This window comes from Anguilla anguilla, chromosome 15 (assembly GCF_013347855.1).
Source record: "Anguilla anguilla isolate fAngAng1 chromosome 15, fAngAng1.pri, whole genome shotgun sequence".
NCBI lineage: Eukaryota > Metazoa > Chordata > Actinopteri > Anguilliformes > Anguillidae > Anguilla > Anguilla anguilla.
The window spans coordinates 15,167,660-15,186,550 of NC_049215.1; the positions used below are offsets into that span (position 1 = coordinate 15,167,660).

Consider the following 18,891-nt stretch of genomic DNA (forward strand, 5'->3'; position numbering starts at 1 on the left):
GGAAGGCCTTCCTCTGACTACATTACTATGCAAGCTTAGCTGTAAACTGTGGTGTGAAGATAAGCAGCTGGTGAGACCGTGTGTTTTCTCAGAGAACCACGGTTGTCTACATTCCAATTCACAGTGCATTTGACACAGGAACATGGCTGTGAACATTCCACATCCATATGGGAATGGGTTATACACAGCCCAGGGTTGGGCTCCAGATAATAATAATAATAATAATAATAATAATAATAATAATAAATGATGGGAAGCTTGTTTCTGTGGTGGTGATGTCAAAAGCAATCAAGTGGTGGAAGTTGAGGTCGATAGATTACCAAGTTTCTGCAATTACAAGCTGGAAGTTGGCGTTAGTGGTTTTTCAGACATGGAATCTTGAATTTATGGTTCCTCCAATGCAAAATGACCATGGCCTAAGATTTGGACCCACCCCTCCAGCGGACCACAAATAAAATCAGGGCTCTATTCATTTCAGTCCTCATATAAACCAAAGTCCTCCATTCCAGGCATCCGTATGAAGCCGGAAGAGCTTTCCCCCACTAGAGTGAGATCGATCTCATGGGAGTTCCTCAGAGGGAATTTCCCATGTCACTGCTTCGCTGTGGTAATAAAACATTCTGTGTTCAAATTTGCTGCAGTTGTGGAGTTAATCTGCTCCCTTCTCATCTCCCAAACTGTTACAGATCTACCTCAGTGGAGATATTGGCAAACTGTTTGCCTGCTGAGAAAGCAATCCATACAAGTGCATCTGTGATCCTGATGAACTCTACTGTAGGAACAGACAGGACAAAAGACATTCGCCTTGAAGTCATTCTGGGGCTGCAGAAACCTTTAGGTACACACATTTACTGTTTAATACAATCGCCAAAACACCCCCAGTGGCCAGGCTTAGAGGAAATGTCATGTTTGAAATCACCTAAATACCCGAAGGTCAGGCTTATAGGAAATCACCTGTTTGAAATTTGGTGATGGTAAAGCTCAACATTCTACAGTTTTAAGCTCAAAAGCAATTCACAGCTAAAGGTAAACCATTTCAGAGCTCCTACTTTAAAACAAGGTCATATCATTTCAATCAATTCAAGTAGTATTCCTTCATTAAGAAAATGTATGATTAACTGTAGTGGTCTAGGTATTATAAAGCTAATGACTTTCTGCACTGATAGGAAAGCTGAAACTGAAAAATTGAGGTGTGTCTCGGAGTGAACATCTGCATTCAGGATAGACGTCTTGATGTTTTTTTTCATCCCCTTTTCCTACCAAAATGATACATTGTCAGATGTTGCAGAAAACTGACTGCCATAACTGGTTTTATCTGAGAACAGTAGCCTGTGTGAAATGGAACACAGAAGGATTGAATTTTTCAGATTGCAATAGTGGCACAAGCCTTGTTTACTGATTGCCTTGTGAAGTGTAAAGGGGAGAGTGAGGGTCATATTCAGCCCTCTACTGCTGAAGGGTCATTGTGTGAATGCTATCTGTTTGCCTGTTCAAGCACAAGATTGTAGTTCCATCTTTAGATGCAAGGGCTTATACAATTTCTGTAGACCTACAATTAATAAAGGCAGTTGTGGCTTGGTTATTTTTTATTGATTGTAAAAGCTTGCCTTATATCAACATCTCCAATAGTATAAAGTATAGCCTACTCCATGAAATATAGAAACAGCAAATGTTTTGTTGATAAATAACTAACTATGTCTCAATATCTATATTCCTGAGACCAGTTTAATAATTTTAGATGATTAAGTATGTAGATTAAATACTGAAATTTTAGTCTTGGATGACAAAAAAAAATTGCGGTGAAAATATTTTCAAAAATATTTTATTGGATTTTATTAAATTGTCCCTTGTAGCGCAAATTTCAGCATAGTGGAATATATGGTTCTTGAGACCAGTCTCATGCCCCCTACAGGGGACAAACATGAATTTCCAGGTCTCAGGAGGATAATGATATACTGATATGTAGTAGGCCTGGGGAGTGGCATGCTCCAAAGAAAACATGAATTCAAAACCACTGACCTTACTGGCATATAGGGTCAATTGTAAATTGAAGTGTAAAGGATAAATACTGAGTAAATCAAGCCCTTATTTTGATTGTTAGCACATCTTTGCGATGCTGCACTACATTCTGGTTGAGGTTGTTTTCCACTTTCTGGTTGTTGTTCTTCTACTTCCTGTGTAAGACACACATTTCCTGGTTGAATTGCTGTTCTACTTCCTGTTTGAGGTGCTGTTCTTCCTCCTGTTTGAGGATCTGTTCCAGGATTTGTATTTCTGTATGGAAATTGTTACACTTTGAGGCTGGGTGTCTTCCATGCAGACATCACTGATTTCTGACTGGGCTGTGAACAGCCCTCTGAGTGTCAGGTTTGGTAGAGAAATCTCTCAGCTGGCAGGTAGTAAGAGTGCATTACCCCCAGAGTTGGCTCCAGCACAGTGAATCTGTTTGGGATTGCGCTTGGCAGACTACCATGTCGCCCTTCTTGGACGAATGTGGCTCAGATTCTGACTCACGTTGAATACTCAGGCAGGAGCACCTGCAGCATTCTTCTTTGGACCTGGATGGCTTGCCTTCACAACCTGCAGACATTAAGATGGTGTTCACTCAGATTACAGAGGATGGTCACAATGGCTCCCAATGCAAATACGGCCTGATGGTATTTCAAACCCACAATCACACAAAGCAAGATATTTTGTCTTGGGTCCATGGTGATGAAGACTATGGAGAATTGAGGATATTATCAATAAGGAGAAATAATAAAATTGGATCACTATTTATATAAAGTTATATTATTATTATTATTATTATTATTATTATTATTATTATTATTATTATTATTATTATATGTGTAGTAATAATTGTAAAAGTAACATCAATGATAATTGTATACATGCATTTTTAATTATACATTTAAGTAAATACATTTTAAATGTAATCTAATAAAAAATTCATTTAAATTCTTATGTGGATCTTCACTGCTTTGATTTACTGAAAGAAGGGCAGAAACTCACATCACGTCAACCGCTAACAAGGTGTACAAGTAGCACCAACAGCTTGGAGAGTCATGCATTACAGGCATCCTGAGTGAGAACACTCACTGCACATAAGCCGGGGTGTAAAGGGAGGGATTTATTGCACCAATTAAAGTGGAGAATGAATAAATGGCAGAAGTGAAGACAGCCAGATTAGGAAAATTGCCAGTACGCCAGGTGAACCCCCCACTTTTTCCTGATAAATGCCACATGCTTTTTAATGACCACAGTCAATCAGGGGCCCAGTTTAAAATCTCATCAGAAAGGCAGTATCTTTTACAGCAGTGTCCCCATTGCTGCACTGATGCAGTGGTTGCCTTGTAAGCTCAGAGAGAAGACTGTCCCCTATAGGCCATATAAAGCCACTACCAGTATAAACGTGTTTAATGGCTTATCAATATGTTGGGCAAACCTTTAGGTTCAGTATTTATCTTCAGCCATCAGCCAAGAGAACATGCAGTTTAGTTTTTGATTTCTAATTGTCTGACTATTATTAATGCATTCAAAACCTACTAGAAAATGACACCAGCAAGTAGTAAGAGAAATCCAGCCAAGCTGAGTGATCAGAGGACTGGGGGGAAGGCCAACATACTGTTCCCGTTAATATTTCCTCCTCCGAAAGCTTTTCAGCCAGAACCACCAAACTGGGCCAGCAGTTTCAACTAGTATGAGATTGTGCTCTAATCTTAGTAACTCAAATGTTTTTTGAGATATTTCTGATGTTATATGAAAACATTTCCCATTCCCATATTTCAACATTTGACATAAAGCTAATTCTTGATAAATTTATTTCTGTTCATATTTGTAAAAGAGCTAGCTGTACTTATACAAATTTAAGTTTAGCTACCTATTTAAAGCCAAATTAGGCTTGTTCTCAAACTTAACCTTTCTAGTTTTTTTTTTCTTCATATTTATTAAATTATCTGATTTTTGTTTAGAGAATCTTATGGGAGTAACTATGTGGCTTGGCTATATGAAGTCTGACACAATGCCATATAAAGCGTGTCATAAAGTATACTCTGCCAGTCAAAAACAGACATACATAACGCTCAGGGGGATAAAGAGAAGCTTCCGGATGGCTGACAGCAGGCCCCTGACAGTATGGCCTGTTGTGAGCAGTAGAATTTGTGAGGGAAGCAGCTGCTGCCTGTATCCCCAACGGTCCCAGCTGCTCCTCCATGGCGCAGCGAGAGCGAACATCGCTCTGTCCTCTGATTCCCTCACGCAGAAATTAAGCCCACCAAGAATCCAGCTCGGCAGAGGCCTGTTTCTGCTCTGCCTGAAGTTTTCTCTCTCTCTCTTTTAGTGAAGTGGTGCCATTGATGGGAGTTCTAGAAGCCATTTTTTCGGCAGGTTGAGATAGTTGAGCTGGTGTGATCTGGGCTGGAAATGTCTCGGTGTACATATACACACCCCCCTCCCATCCCCCACCCCCCATTCATGCCTTACTTTACTGGTTTGCTCCTGTGTTTACCAAATCACCTTTGTGTGACTCTGTCTGGGCAAGAGTGTCTGCCTAAAAAATAAATGCATAATAAATAATGACATGTTCGAACCTTCCCAAAGAGAGACATTCCCTACCCATTAAGTATCTGATTAAACATCTGGATTTTGGGGGAGGGGTGGATTCAGTCGGGGCAGGGGAATGCCTGTGTGATTTGTTAAATGGCAATTTAAGAAGCCACAATGGGCGTCTATCACAGTAGAAGGCACTTGTATAGATTTTCTTGCTATTATTGCATTCATGTATTTAATGCATTCATCAATACATTCCTTTTATTTACTTCTATTTTTTTCTCTTGCAGTGGGTGTAGGGCTGCTGTGGGTTTTAGACCAAGGCTCTGCATAACAAGAGATATGATTACTCAGCTAATGGCCAAGGTCAACATCTGAGGGAAGTAATCATACGCTCATTGTTTCCCAAGGGGTGACGTTGCATTCTGTAGTGGATTTTCAAATGCCAGCTCACGTCTACAAACTCCAGTAGGCTCCTTAGTGTATTTATTTAGCTGATGTTCTTAACCAGAGTTAAGCAAATGCATTGCATGTATACATACAGGAATGCTGAAAAAAACTCACACTGAAGATAGCGATAAGAAAGTGAGTTTTCATGAACCCGGCATTGGGTGAAGCTATCATGTGCAATGAATGACTCACTGCCTTCAACAAATTGTAGCATTTTGCTGTGGTTCAGTTCGCAGGAGTCAGGGATGAATTCTGCACCCATTATGACATTACATCTTTCCCATTACTATGGTAGGTACAGAACTCATGCAGCAAAGTTAGTGAAACACTAAAATGAATTATTGTCCTGAAGTAAAAAAATCTGCATAAGTATAATCTTACATCTGTCATTTATGTAACATACCATTTGCACCCTGCTAAAGAATTATTCTTTGGAAGAACATATACATTCAATACACTTGGTCAGTTATAAATACTTACAGTCATTTTCTGCTGCAATAATCATAGTTCCATACAATTATACACAAGGGCTAAATGTATTTGAATAATCATCATGGCAGAGTCCTTCAACTATTTATTTTCCGTGGCCTGATTTTTTTCTAAAAATTGCATCTATGCGCTAAATATTTTCCAGGTACAATTTATAAATCAATGTAGGAGTAATATGAATTTGACACCAGGGTAAACAAAGTGGATTGCATCTTAAAATATCTCTACAAATTTGTATTATTTATTATGTTACAAGTAGGAGATCCAGTATACTAACATTGTGCAGGTGCAGACTTTTTGATGCATATTAATTAATCTTTCTCTTTCTTCTCAAATATCAAAAGGCTAAGAGTACATCTATGGTGGACCACACTTGGCCTCCAGGCCAGCAGCTGAATTTCCCTGCTCTAAGGTGCTCACATTTCATCACAGAATTACACGGCCTCAGGCTCCGCTCAGGGTCTGATATTATTGGGTCCTAGCCGCACTAGGTTGAAGGATATGTCCGGATACTCACGCAAACTTCCCCACCGGACGTCCTTGGACTCTCTCCCTCTGGGTTGAGAGAAAGACAGGGGCAAAGGTTCCTGGGCCTTCAATTTCATCTCCCTCCCAGCTGACCACATCATTTTTTTGTTGTTTTTGCCAGACTTTTTTGCGTGGCGTGCCAGGAAGGTCATGACTCTGAGGATGAGGCTGGGGTGATTTGATCCCTCTCTCCCTCTTGGCTAAAGAATGAGAAGGGGGAATAGTGTGGCAGTAATTATCTGAAGGACATCCTTAGCGCCAGATCCACTCCACCTAGCTGTGTCCCTGAAATGATCTCTATCTCAAGTTGTGCCGTGCACGCTGGCCCAGAGGGCCACTGTTCTTCGACTTGCCACCTGCAGCCGGTTGGATTTAAGAATGCAGTTTTTCCAACATCTGTGGATAGCATGCCACAGATGTTATCCAGGCTTCCAGTGACTAGCGTATGGCGCTCAGTGCTTGCCACCCCAGGGGTTTACACGTGAAGGCAGCTCGCAGCAGCTCCTTGAGATGTCAAATGCTGTACTAACATCCCATGAATGCACTGGAGGTTTCCTTTGAGATTTTGGAGAATGGCTTTCAGAAAGCCACCCTTATCCACCTGGAACCTTGTACCTTAGGTACAGTGTGTGTGTGTATGTGTGTGGACATGTATTACTATCTTTGTGAGAACCAAATGTCCCCACAAGGATAGAAAAATGAGGAAAATTACGCAAGGTGGGGACCTTTTGCTGGTCCCCACAAGTTCAAGAGGCTGTTTTAGGGTTAGGACTTAGGGTTAGGGTTACAATTAGGTTAAGGTTAGGGTTAAGGTTAGGCATGTAGTGGTTGGGGTTAGGGTTAGAGGTTACGGAATAAATGTAGTCAATGGGAAGTCCTCACAAGTATAGCAATAAACTATTGTGTGTGTGTGTGTGTATGTGTGTGTGTTGTCCAGCAAATAGAATCTTGTCACAATGTATGTTGTGGCAGCTCTGAATCCAGCTCAGTCTACCATTAATTATCCCCTTATTACAGATTGCCCCTCTGAAAGAAAGCCCAAGGAAACAAGTGACAGAAGACCCTTTAATACCATACATGCACTAAAATATTAAATTGCTGAAATTACAGAAAATACTTTAAAACAATTTGTTGATTGTTTATTCAAATAGTAAACTGGTGCAACCAACCAACAAATCAAAACTGATTCTAAATTTGGATTACATTTGTCCATGGAATATTCAAATAAGATTTGGCAATTCAAATAAAACAGAAGTCATACACTCATTTATGAATGTTGGCCCTGACACTCTGAAAAGCTTTGTGTTCTGTTTCTTCAGAGATGTAATAAAACATTCCAAGAGAGAAGACACCAGAACATCTATACTTTTCTGCATAGATAGGGCCCTGTCTTTTCATAGATGAAGTGTGTCTTAATTTCCAAAGAAATTGGATGTCTTGTGAGGGGGGTGGGAGAGAAACAGATTAATGTTGATTTAGTGAAACAGAGCAGCAACAATATAATATCATGAGGCCAGTTACAATTAAAGTGTGTGTGCGCGTGTGTGTATGTATGCCTGTGTGCGTATTTGTGTGTGTGTGTGTGTGTGTGTGTGTGTGTGTGTGTGCGCATGCAGAAAGGTTTGTGAATTATTTTATTTTTCCCTTGCCACATTGTCTGCCTACTCTGTGATGCCATGCTGAATTTTTATTCTCAATTATCCATGTGGAAGATGACTTTGGAAATATGTTCTCAGAGCCATATGAGAAACAGTGATTGGGAACTGTTGGCGTGGTGCGACACTAATTTGCTTCCCCTCACATTTTCAAGGCAAATGACTTTGAAGCTTTTGAGAAGCTATTTTTGCCCAAGTTGATAGCTAGCATGGAAAATAAGAATTAGAGCAGGACCAATGGAGAATGACTGATAAACATTACTTTACTAAGGAGGACAAAGTAAAGAGGCAGAAGAGAGAAAAAAAGCAGACACAAACATAATTATGCTGCATGCGTGCCATACCATTACTGGGCATCAGAGCTAGGCCAATTCCTTCCTCAGAAAAATGGGCCTTTAAACAGCTGAGCAAAGACCATGAAGCACAAAAAGATTCATCTCTGATGGATTAGAGAACTATGTGGAAAATGCACTGATGGAGCTCAACAGAGGGAAATGAAGAAATGTATTCTTCAGAAGTATATATATATGCGTGCGTGCACATGTGCATGCCTGCATGTGTGTTCCCTTAGAGCTTTATTCTTGCTTTATAATCAAATCATATACAGTGTATGGATGGGCCACATGACCTGGAATTGAAAATCAACCGTGCCAGTGCCGATTACAGCCAGTAGCCCCACAGGGTGCCTCACCCAGGGTTAAGGAGGGTTGAGTCGGCAGGGATCCAGAGTCTCATCCTCCTTTATCGACCCCTGCTGCTCGAATGGGCGGCTGCAAGTCCAGCCATTAACCTGCACGTGACTCATTTCAGTACAAGCCCCATTTACGGGCTGTGTCGTGATAGGAGGTGATGCTTGCCATCACATGCTTGTCAGTGCTCTCCTGAATTGATAGTAGAAGATTCAGTAATAAATGCTTATGTACACATGATTGGTGAGGGCGGGGAACAACAAAATGTAACACTATCATTGCATATAAAAGAAGATTCTTTTAGTCAAGACTTATTGAACACATTTACTTTGTTGGCTCACAAATGGACCACCAAATAGACAAACCATGGCTCAGTGCATTGACTGTACAGTTGAGCGTATATGTAATAAACCCAATGAATGAGGAGAAACGAGCACGCACATATTCAAAACATTTATTGCAATAGCTGGATACCTGTATAACAGTAACAAGGATTAACTGTTTAAATATTTATGATGTCAAACACCCCCACAACTGACAAACATACTGCGTTAAGCAATTATTTCCCTTCGTCCGGGCTTCTGAATGGTGACATAAACATGGTGTGTGTGCTATACAAAATGAATCTTCTCATTAATGTACAAATTAAGAAATGTAAGTATGACAACGTAACTGAATTAATTTAAAGCTATTTCTTTATTAGCATGCTATTCCATTCTTTGAACTGGCGGTCATGCCTTAAAAAAAAAAAAAAAGTAAATAAAATTAAATATATATTTATATATAATTATTTTTTAAAACCTGTTTTTTCTTATTTTTCTGTCCATGCTTCTGAGATCATGAAATTTTTCATATAAGACTTTTGTTTTTGTTTTTTATTTCTTTATTTCCGTGAAATGTTATCCTGGTACCTGCCCGACTCGCACTGACTAAGGCATTAAACAAAGTATTATTTTCTTTTTTTATCTTTTCTTTTATGTTCAAGTTGCCTACATCAGCACAATGCAAGTCACAAAGGCATAATGTATGAAATCAGTGAAGAGGTTGAAAGAAACTAAAGAACGATAACCTCAATTAAAACGTCTTACCAGAATGAGAAAAAGTTGAGTAAAACACTGAATCTTTTACAAATATATTGCTGTTAAATTGATCACCTTTTCTTCTTGAGGAAATAAAAGGCTCATAGTGTTTAAATTTTAGCATATAGAAATGGATTATTATTTATTTCATCTTCTTTTTTTTTCTTTGCATTTGTCAATAGTATAAAATATTTTGAAAAAATAAATCTGGCAGATTTGTTGCAGAGATTTTGGGCAATATTGTGCGATTTAAAATGAAATGTGTTCACATTTTCCACAAGCAATATTTGAGTGTAAAACATGATTTTATATCTAAATATACCACCTATCCTGTGTGGAAAATTCCAACAGGATGTAAACTGTAAGAAAAAAAAATGCAGTATATATATAATGATGAACCAAAATTAACAGCAACCATGAAACACTGTCCTATTCCATGTGATTATTACAACTACACAAAATTGGTTAGTATTTTTTTTTTCCTATTTACAAACACTTTAACGATGACAGACTAAACAAGTGTCCACTAACAGCTTTGATAGCACAATGCTTTCTTAATTGTAATTCCATTTTCTTTGATGGTGTTGATTAATATAGTCCCAAAACAGCTCAATAACAACCACGTCACAGTATTTGTATATATTGGTCAGCCATAATATCTTAGTTTTTTCGTTATTTTTTAAACTATTTTAATCTATGACTTCCATTTTTTCTGTATTATATTTTTGTCCTGAAAAAGCCTTAATTTCACTGTAGGTGAAGTACGCACAACGTACTGATAAGTCTGAGCTTTCTGTAAGTCTCTGGCTATTAACATGAATGAATAATCAAAAAACAGTGTCAAGTTTAGCAAAATACCATCGGAAGTGGCAACGCAAAGTAGAATCGGTATAGTATACTTCCTGCAAAAAGCACACATCTAGAGACCTACTTGGTACGTTAACTTTCACATAGCAATAGCATCAGTCTAAATAAAAAGCTGTAAAGTCTGCTGTTGCCTGACAGACAACTTCAGAAAAAAATAAAACAAAACAAAACAAAACAAAAAACAAACAAATCTTTCCTCATATCCTTATAACTGCTGTTCCTTTGGGCTATCCATCCCAGTGGCCTCTTTGTAGGATTTCAAGCTGGCCAGTGGAATGTCCGCCATGTGGCCGGTGCTGCTGAACTGTCCTTCGGCGTTCCCAAACTGCTTCCTGTCGGCACACTTGTCCCGGCTGCCGTCGCTTTTCCAGGTCCTTCCCAGCGTGTGTCCGTTCAGCAGTTTGTCTTTGGCCCACTCCTTCTGACCGCCGAAGCTGGAGACGGGGGACTTGGGCTGCTGGTAGTTCCCCAGGCTGGGCGGCATCCAGCAGTTGTCGGAATGGCCCAGGACCAAGCACTCCTGGGTGCACATCTCGGAGGCCTCCACCAGCCCCCGCGGGCCCAGGGGCCCATCTGAGGAGCGGAGAAACAAAGTTAGCCCAGCTGACCCTCTATTATTATAACAGGAAATGTTACGGTCTTAAACGTAGATAGGAGAAACATTGGCACTAATGCAGCTGAATGTTTCAATAATGCTGGAAAACATTCTAGTTCAATTCACTTTTGTTAAACTTTGCCAGTAATCTAGTTGACATGGAACATAAAAAAATGTTGGGGACTATTCCAGTTACATTAAACACTTTAATAACATTAGGAAATGTTCCAGCTTTATTTTGAGAAAGGAAAAACATAGTTAACAGAGCTGACATCAAATATTTAAACAACACTGGGAAATGCTCCAGTTTTCTTCTAAGACAGGAAAAACATCCACATTAATACCGCTGACACAAAATACTTATTATTGATGGGAAGCATATGGTAATATTCACATTTGGTAAAAACTGCTGCTAACTAAGCTAACACAGAACATTTTCAAAATGTTTAGGATTATTATCCTTATAATCTTTAAGAAAAAACAGAAACATTGGTTTAAAGTCAGCTGACATAAAATGTTTTGATAATGTCAGAATATATTCCGGTTTCTTCTGAGACAGGAGAAACGCTGGCATTAATCCAACTGACACAAAACATTCCAATATCCTTGGGAAGCATTCTAGATTGAAAACACCAGTTTTAAGCCAGATAGCATTACGTATTTAATAAAACATTGTAGTTAGATACAGTTACACATTAAAGGGAACACCTTACTAATTTTAACAACGTTATTTTGCATTACTGGTAATACTATATATTTTGTTATTCATATTTGACTGTCTTCTGATGCCCTGAGCCATGGTTAAACAGTTTATCCAATTAACTAAAAATAAAATAAAAAACCCAACTATTAAAAAATGTGTTAATGGAAAAAAATGTTTTTTTTTTTTCTACTGTGTAAGACTGCACAACTTCATCAATAGATGTGAAACTCATGTTTAATTCATCACAAGTGCCAGAAAACAAGTGTTAATTATTTTCTGAGAAAACACAGTCTAATTTCAGAAGATTGACTGCATTGCTTATTAAATAGCTGGGTTGTTTTGTATTCACCCATAAAATATGAGGACACCTAACAGGTCTGACACTTAGAGCACCATTCCAGGGGAAAAAGGGTAACATCAGGCAGGAGGGACCCGGGATATCGGTTGGCATTGCGTGGGATTCAGGGGCTCTCTTCAGTAAAAATCGGAGCAGCATGCATTTGCAAAACTCAGCCAAGAGGCTTCCCAAGAGAAATATGTCTGTTGCTCCCTGCAAAAGTGCCTTTTCTATGTCCGAGGTAAATCTCAAGAGCCAGTTGGACCACAGTTCTAAGACCTGACTGATGTACCACCACTACAGTCTTTTCTCTCCCAGAGACCGCAGTCCCTGTCAGCCGTAATGACCGGCCACCCGCCCAGTCCTGCGAGCGGGCAGCTTGCAATTAGAGACCTTATCATGCCTGGGCTTCACCGAATCCATCTCTCCAATGACCCGACTCCCTCTGCTAGGAGCTATCCAGCACAAGAACACGAAAGAATGTTTACAAACTGCATTTAATAGGCAGCCCAGGATTGGTTGACTGATTACGCAGCTACAAACCACAGACAATGCATCTGCCAGGTGTCTGAGTTTTAAGTAAATGAAATTCATCACAGAATTTAAGCAAATTCATCTTGGCATTCCACATAAATGTAAACATATACAATCGAGTCAATTAAATTGAGGGTGAGTACTACTAAACTGATGGTTTTAATTACTTGCGCATTGAGTACTATTAAAAGTAAAATTAAAAGCACTGGGAGATGGCACTAATTGAGTCTTTATTTTTATTAATAAAATAAAAAGAAGAAATTTTCATAAAAACTTAAATGGCATTAATACATGGAATAATGAGTACTATAAGTACTGTAGAGGAGCAGCAGTAGTATTGTGTCATAGTAGTGGTTGTAGAAGTGAAAGTAGTAGTGGTTGGGGTGAAAAGCTGAATTATAACTTTTAAAAATGATATTTCCTGTATCAGGGCTGCATTCTGTAAGCGCTGTCCTCGTGGAAGTGGCCAGGCAAGCTTTCTGGGCCCCAGGCTGGAAGCAGGACCAGCTTGCATATTACACAGGGAGCAAAGCAGAGGGCAGTGAAGAATCCATACTGTAACCTGTGCGCTGTGCAGATATTTTATTGAATTGACTTCAGACACAGACGCCAATGACAGTCTACACAGATGCCAATGACATGTTTCCTTTTTGTGCCAATTGTTTTTAAATGTGTGTGAATTCATGTTTATGATACATTTCTTATGATGTTCAGGCTTATTCATTAATTATTATTATTATTATTATTGTTATTAATAATAATAATAATAATAATAATAATAATAATAATTGCATTTTGTGAAGTTACATATTGTGCATGAGAATATGCATCTGTGTGTATTCTTCTTTTCCTCAATAATAATTAAAATAATAATAAACTGTGCATCGTAATGCACTTTATTTGAGCCACTTTATTCCACCTGTAGTTCGTAAGTTCTGTCATATCTAAGAGGTTATATATGGCATATGTTCACTTTGTGGGTCTACAGAGACCTGCGTGTTACCGCAAATACCCCAGTCTTTAGTGACACGCCCACCAGTGGCCTGAACCGAAATCTCAGACCATGTGTGCTACCTACAGTGTGGGCTCAGTTACCATAAACAGCACAAGTACAGACAGATACGTCTCATTAAATATGTATAGGTGAAAGCATTTGAGTATACATTTACAGTTGGTATTACTTCCTTTGCATTTCCTGTGTTTAAACACATTTACAGTACATAACGGCAGTTCCTACACATCTTCAGCCACCATGCATTTATCTGCATACATACTTAATATACTTACCCTTAGCAACTATTATAACCCGCAGGACTACTGCAACCTGCCCTTTTAAACCAGACTTTGGGAACTTTCCTTTTTCTTTCCTATTTCCCAGGCACAGCTGGTCCACTGTGGCTGCTGCCCTAATCAACCCTGCGCCATTTCGGCTCCATGCCGTGCCGTAATCTAGCCCCATGGGAGAAATTTAGCAGCTCTCTCCTCGCCCCATAGCCCCGGACATTAAATTGTTCCACACAGGTGGATAATCTCCTCCCTGATTGGGTCTCCTCAGAGATGATGTGTTTAATAGCACGGGCTTTTGGTTTCATCCACGTAAGCCAATGGCGCCTGACATCTCATCAACAGAACAGACAGGACTGGACTTGCAATTCAGCTTGTTTCAGCTGCGAACGTGTACGTGAACGTGTGTTTGTGTGTATGCATGTGGGCGTGTTTGTATTTCTGTAAGAGTGTGTGCATGTGTGTATATGCGTGTTTGTCCGTATGCGAGAGCATGTGTCTGGTTTGTTTGTGAACATGTGCAAGAAAGTGTTTGTTTGTGTGTGTGTGTGTAAACTCATGTAAGTGAATGACTTTATCACGGGCTTCCCCTCCCAGCCAAGCTCCTGATTCAGAGCGTCAGGCATCTGGTGTCCTCTGACACTCTCCACTTCAACATCAGCAGGTGTTCAGAGGTTCGGGGACATCTGGCCTGCAATGTGTGCCTAAAGACCCTCCTCGCTGCTCCCCTTCCACATCTTAATGCTCCCGTATTTCTAACAATCACGGCTGCTGTCTGAAAACACACACTCCGCATGCACCCGGGCGCACACACACTCAGACAGGCACACACATGCACGCATGCACCCGGGCGCACACACACTCAGACAGACACCCACATGCACACATGCACCCGGGCGCACACACACTCAGACAGACAGACACATGCACGCATGCACCCGGGCGCACACACACTCAGACAGACACACACATGCACGCATGCACCCGGGCGCACACACACTCAGACAGGCACACACACTCCGCATGCACCCGGGCGCACACACACTCAGACAGACACACACATGCACGCATGCACCCGGGCGCACACACACTCAGACAGACACACACATGCACGCATGCACCCGGGCGCACACACACTCAGACAGACACACACATGCACGCATGCACCCGGGCGCACACACACTCAGACAGACACACACATGCACGCATGCACCCGGGCGCACACACACTCAGACAGACACACACATGCACGCATGCACCCGGGCGCACACACACTCAGACAGGCACACACATGCACGCATGCACCCGGGCGCACACACACTCAGACAGACACACACATGCACGCATGCACCCGGGCGCACACACACTCAGACAGACACCCACATGCACACATGCACCCGGGCGCACACACACTCAGACAGACAGACACATGCACGCATGCACCCGGGCGCACACACACTCAGACAAAACCCACACGGTTTCTCCATTCCCCTGAACATCGCCGAGCAACGAAAAAGACATCAAATCCTCGGTCCCCGATTCAGGCTACGTCGCCTGGCGCTGCGGAGACCTCAGGTGAATGTAGGCCAGGCTCAGATGAGCAGAAATCATTTGTGCATAATGAGCGTAATGGGCCTCCAGATCGGCTGATTATAGCGCTAACCGGCTAACTGCAGGACGGGAGACCGACCCAATGACAGGAGATAATGGGCTGCACGGGCACCGGGGGGGGGGGGGGGGGGGGGGGGGGGGCATGGTGCGCTCCAGGAGGAACAGGAAGCAATCGTAGGGGAGGAGTTAGAGACAGCGCTACGCTGATGGGGAAAAAAGGGGGGAAAAAATGACCCCAACAGGAATGCAGCACTCCAAACGGCATAGAGAAAGGTGTAAGTCAGTTTAGCGTATGATGATTTTAAAGATGTCCTGTTTCCAGTGCATGGTCACCAAGCAAAATAGATGTTGTATAAATAAATAACATTTCAAAAGGAACTTCTGAAAGCTAAGTAAAGGCTGGCAGTCTCAAAAAAAGCTGAAAGCTGTTTTGGGTATTCCAAACACATGAACTGGCCAACAAAAAAAAAAGAAAGAAAACACCCGAATAAATGCACACACTTTGATTCATAACCTTGACAGTGCTATTAGAATATCAGTCAGAGAAAGGGAAGACAACCGGCTTTGACAAAGTGTTAAAGGGAAATCGTTTTGCCTTCATCCCTGCCCTCGCAGCCCCTATCAGCAGATGAAACTGCAGCAGGGAAGGGGAGAAAAAAAAAAAAAAAAAACAGAAAAAAAGAGAGCGCTTTGAATCAATGTCAATTTTTTTCGGCGTCACGTGTGCGGGCTTTTTTCTTCCACAGACGATCAGTGTTGTTATCATAGACTCTCTGAAAAGAAGTCAGCACTATCTTGATTGCAAACAATGAATAAGATATGAGCTACAAAGCAATTACATACATCAGCTCCCGCTGAAAATTCAAGGCGTTGGTGGGCCTCCAGTGTGAAAGGAGACGGCATCTCCTGTTTTATTGATAAGGAACTAATGTTCTAACGTTTGTCCGCACGCCTGTTAGCTCCCTAGGCACTCATCGCTGGCAGTACCACCAAGAGGAGGAATAGCTGAGGAGGCGTTCAGTTTTATAAGGTTCTGAAACCGAGAAAATTATTCAAGTGATTTTTTTTTTAATTTAAAAAAAAAAGGTAAAATAAAAGAGTGTGGTTTGTGTACATGTGCAATGGTTGTGTGGTTACACAAAGTAACCATTTCAAAACTGCGCAAAATACATGACCGCTTTTAACGTTCGCACTCGTATATATTTTTAATCCTAAGGATTAGTTCTTTTTGATTTCACTTCCTTTCAGCCATGGCGACATTGCAACATGGCTGCTTCTTTCCGGGAAAGGACCTCTTTGGTGTGCGTCTACAGTCTAATGAAGTCATCTGCTCAGTGCATTATCATGCTGTATGCCAATGTAATTCCATGTACGAGGTCTGCAGTTTCAGAACAAATAAGCCTCAAATGCCTGCTAAGGAACTGCAAACAAACCACTAGATTATATTGGTTTCTTTTCTTCACGACCTACTGTATCATGTAACATCATTATTAGGAGGGATGACTGGCGATTCCAGTACTGAAACCACGTCAAGCATCGGCTCCAATTCTAAGCCTGGGGATTCATGATTTTACACAAAAAAGTGTGTTAAAGGGTTTATAGCGAGATTGACATTGGAAATTAACAACAACTCAATCTCCATAACAGATTTCTTTTCATTTTTGGAAAATGATCCTTTCATATCACAAAATGTTACCTATTTCACATTTGGACACATTTCATTTTTTGAATTTAAGAGCCCTGTCATAATGATACAGTTCTCCTCTGAAAACCACATTTTTTTGAACACTAAGGCTATTGTTATTCAAATTAGAAATGTCTAAAGCACAACTATAGCCATTATGTACTGAAGTACAATATAGGCCATTCATCTTTATGTGACAGGTCTCCAAGTCACATGCTGTCCAAAACAATGGCTGATGGAGACACAATCGCAGGACAGTCATCATTCTCTCTCCTTTTGTTTAGGGAAATAGAAGCGTCTTACTTTTCAGAGCTATCCATTTTGTGTCTCCTTGTTCCATATGCAAGTAGAACTATAATGCAAAGGAATCAACTGCACTGGTTTCATTTCAGTTTTGTTTGGTGAATAAGATATTGATACGTACATTGTTTCATTAGAGGGATGATTTTGTTCCTACTGTATATTTTCTTTATTGACTGTATAATGCTACTATAACTATTCATTTATGTGTTCTCTCTATATAGTAAACATGCAATGCACACAAACAAGCTTGTTGCATCACATTGGTGTACATGTACAAAATGCATATATACACAAACAAGAGAGGAAACCACATATAGACGCACCCAACATTTTTTATTTAACCTTAGCTTATTTGCATTTGCTTTTTGAGCCCTTGACAGTTCTTGCCAAAGTGAAATGTCTGTGAGGTTGAGTGGATGTGCTGTGGACAGTGAGTCTTCTCACATTGAAGGAAAAGAAAAATCACAGTTTTACTTGACTGATTGTGCATTTATTTTACGGTGGTGGACACAGAGATGAAGCTCCAGCAATTTCCATTTTGTAAAGCCTTGACTTGAAGCGCAAAGTTTTCATTCATGATTTGTTAGTATTCAAACACATTGAACCATTCCCTTTCCAAAGGCCCTCTAAAAATAAAAAGGAAAGAAAAAAGTTAACTGAAGAGTTAGAGGAGAAGTAGAAGGAGGAGGAGAAAAAAGAATAAGTAGTCCATTGCTTGTTAGTAGATATTTCACATTCACATTTTCCGAGTTCCTTTCAAAAGAAATGGTCTACACTTGCTTTGTTCTACCTCTGATTTCATTTTCTTTTAGGATGCAGTCAAAGCTTTTGTTTGTGCTAAAGATCTGGTTGCTGATTGACTAATTAAAGAAACCAGTGTTTGCCCTGTGATGTGTATGTTCAAATGATAACTGAAATTGTCTTCTCCATGTGAGATTTCCTGTTATGAAGATAAGTTGAACTGTGTGAAAAGTGCTTTGGAAAATGGTAGAATGAGACTGAGATTTACGTGAGAGCAAGTGAAATGTATTCATAGTTTTGAATAAATTATCATTCCGTTTGCACATTAACTTGTGTTTTGCTCAGTGGGTTCATAGCTCCAGCTCCGGTTCCAGTCTAAAAGCAATCAAGGAAAACTGTAATGGAGGAATGCAGCCAGTGCTGTTTTGTTGACCCTTTACCCTCTATTGCCCTCTAGTGTGTGATTCACTGGAGGAATGAAAAAAGTGCAGAACTGATTCACGAGCATCTTCATCCTGCCACAACCAAAAAAGCCACCAGCTTAATTCATTCATTTAAAGGTTTTATACCTGTGTCTGCTGAATGATTTATTCCTTCATGAACAAGTGCTTTCTACAGCAGTGGGTAACCTATATAAAGCTAGAACTTGTCCTTGTCAAATCAATAAATAAATAAATAAGCACATTCCACGAAGAAGAAGAAAAAAATATTCCCCTTGGCTTGTATATGCTCTCTGCCACAGATGTGCCATTCTGTACGATTGTTTATTTTCATATGTCATAATCATAATCTCA

The 18,891-nt window shown here is 40.3% G+C and overlaps 1 protein-coding gene across 3 annotated transcripts in view; it reads right to left on the reverse strand.

Moving 5' to 3' along the window:
* Nucleotides 1-8,797: 8,797 nt before the first annotated feature.
* The window catches only part of LOC118214578 (protocadherin-9), a 223,577-nt gene continuing 213,483 nt past the window's right edge, over nucleotides 8,798-18,891 (reverse strand). For all 3 annotated transcript variants that reach the window (XM_035394659.1, XM_035394661.1, XM_035394658.1), the window contains one exon: nucleotides 8,798-10,878. In XM_035394659.1, the coding sequence (XP_035250550.1) occupies nucleotides 10,511-10,878 (368 nt within the window). In that variant the 3' untranslated portion in view covers nucleotides 8,798-10,510. The remainder of the gene's footprint in view (nucleotides 10,879-18,891) is intronic.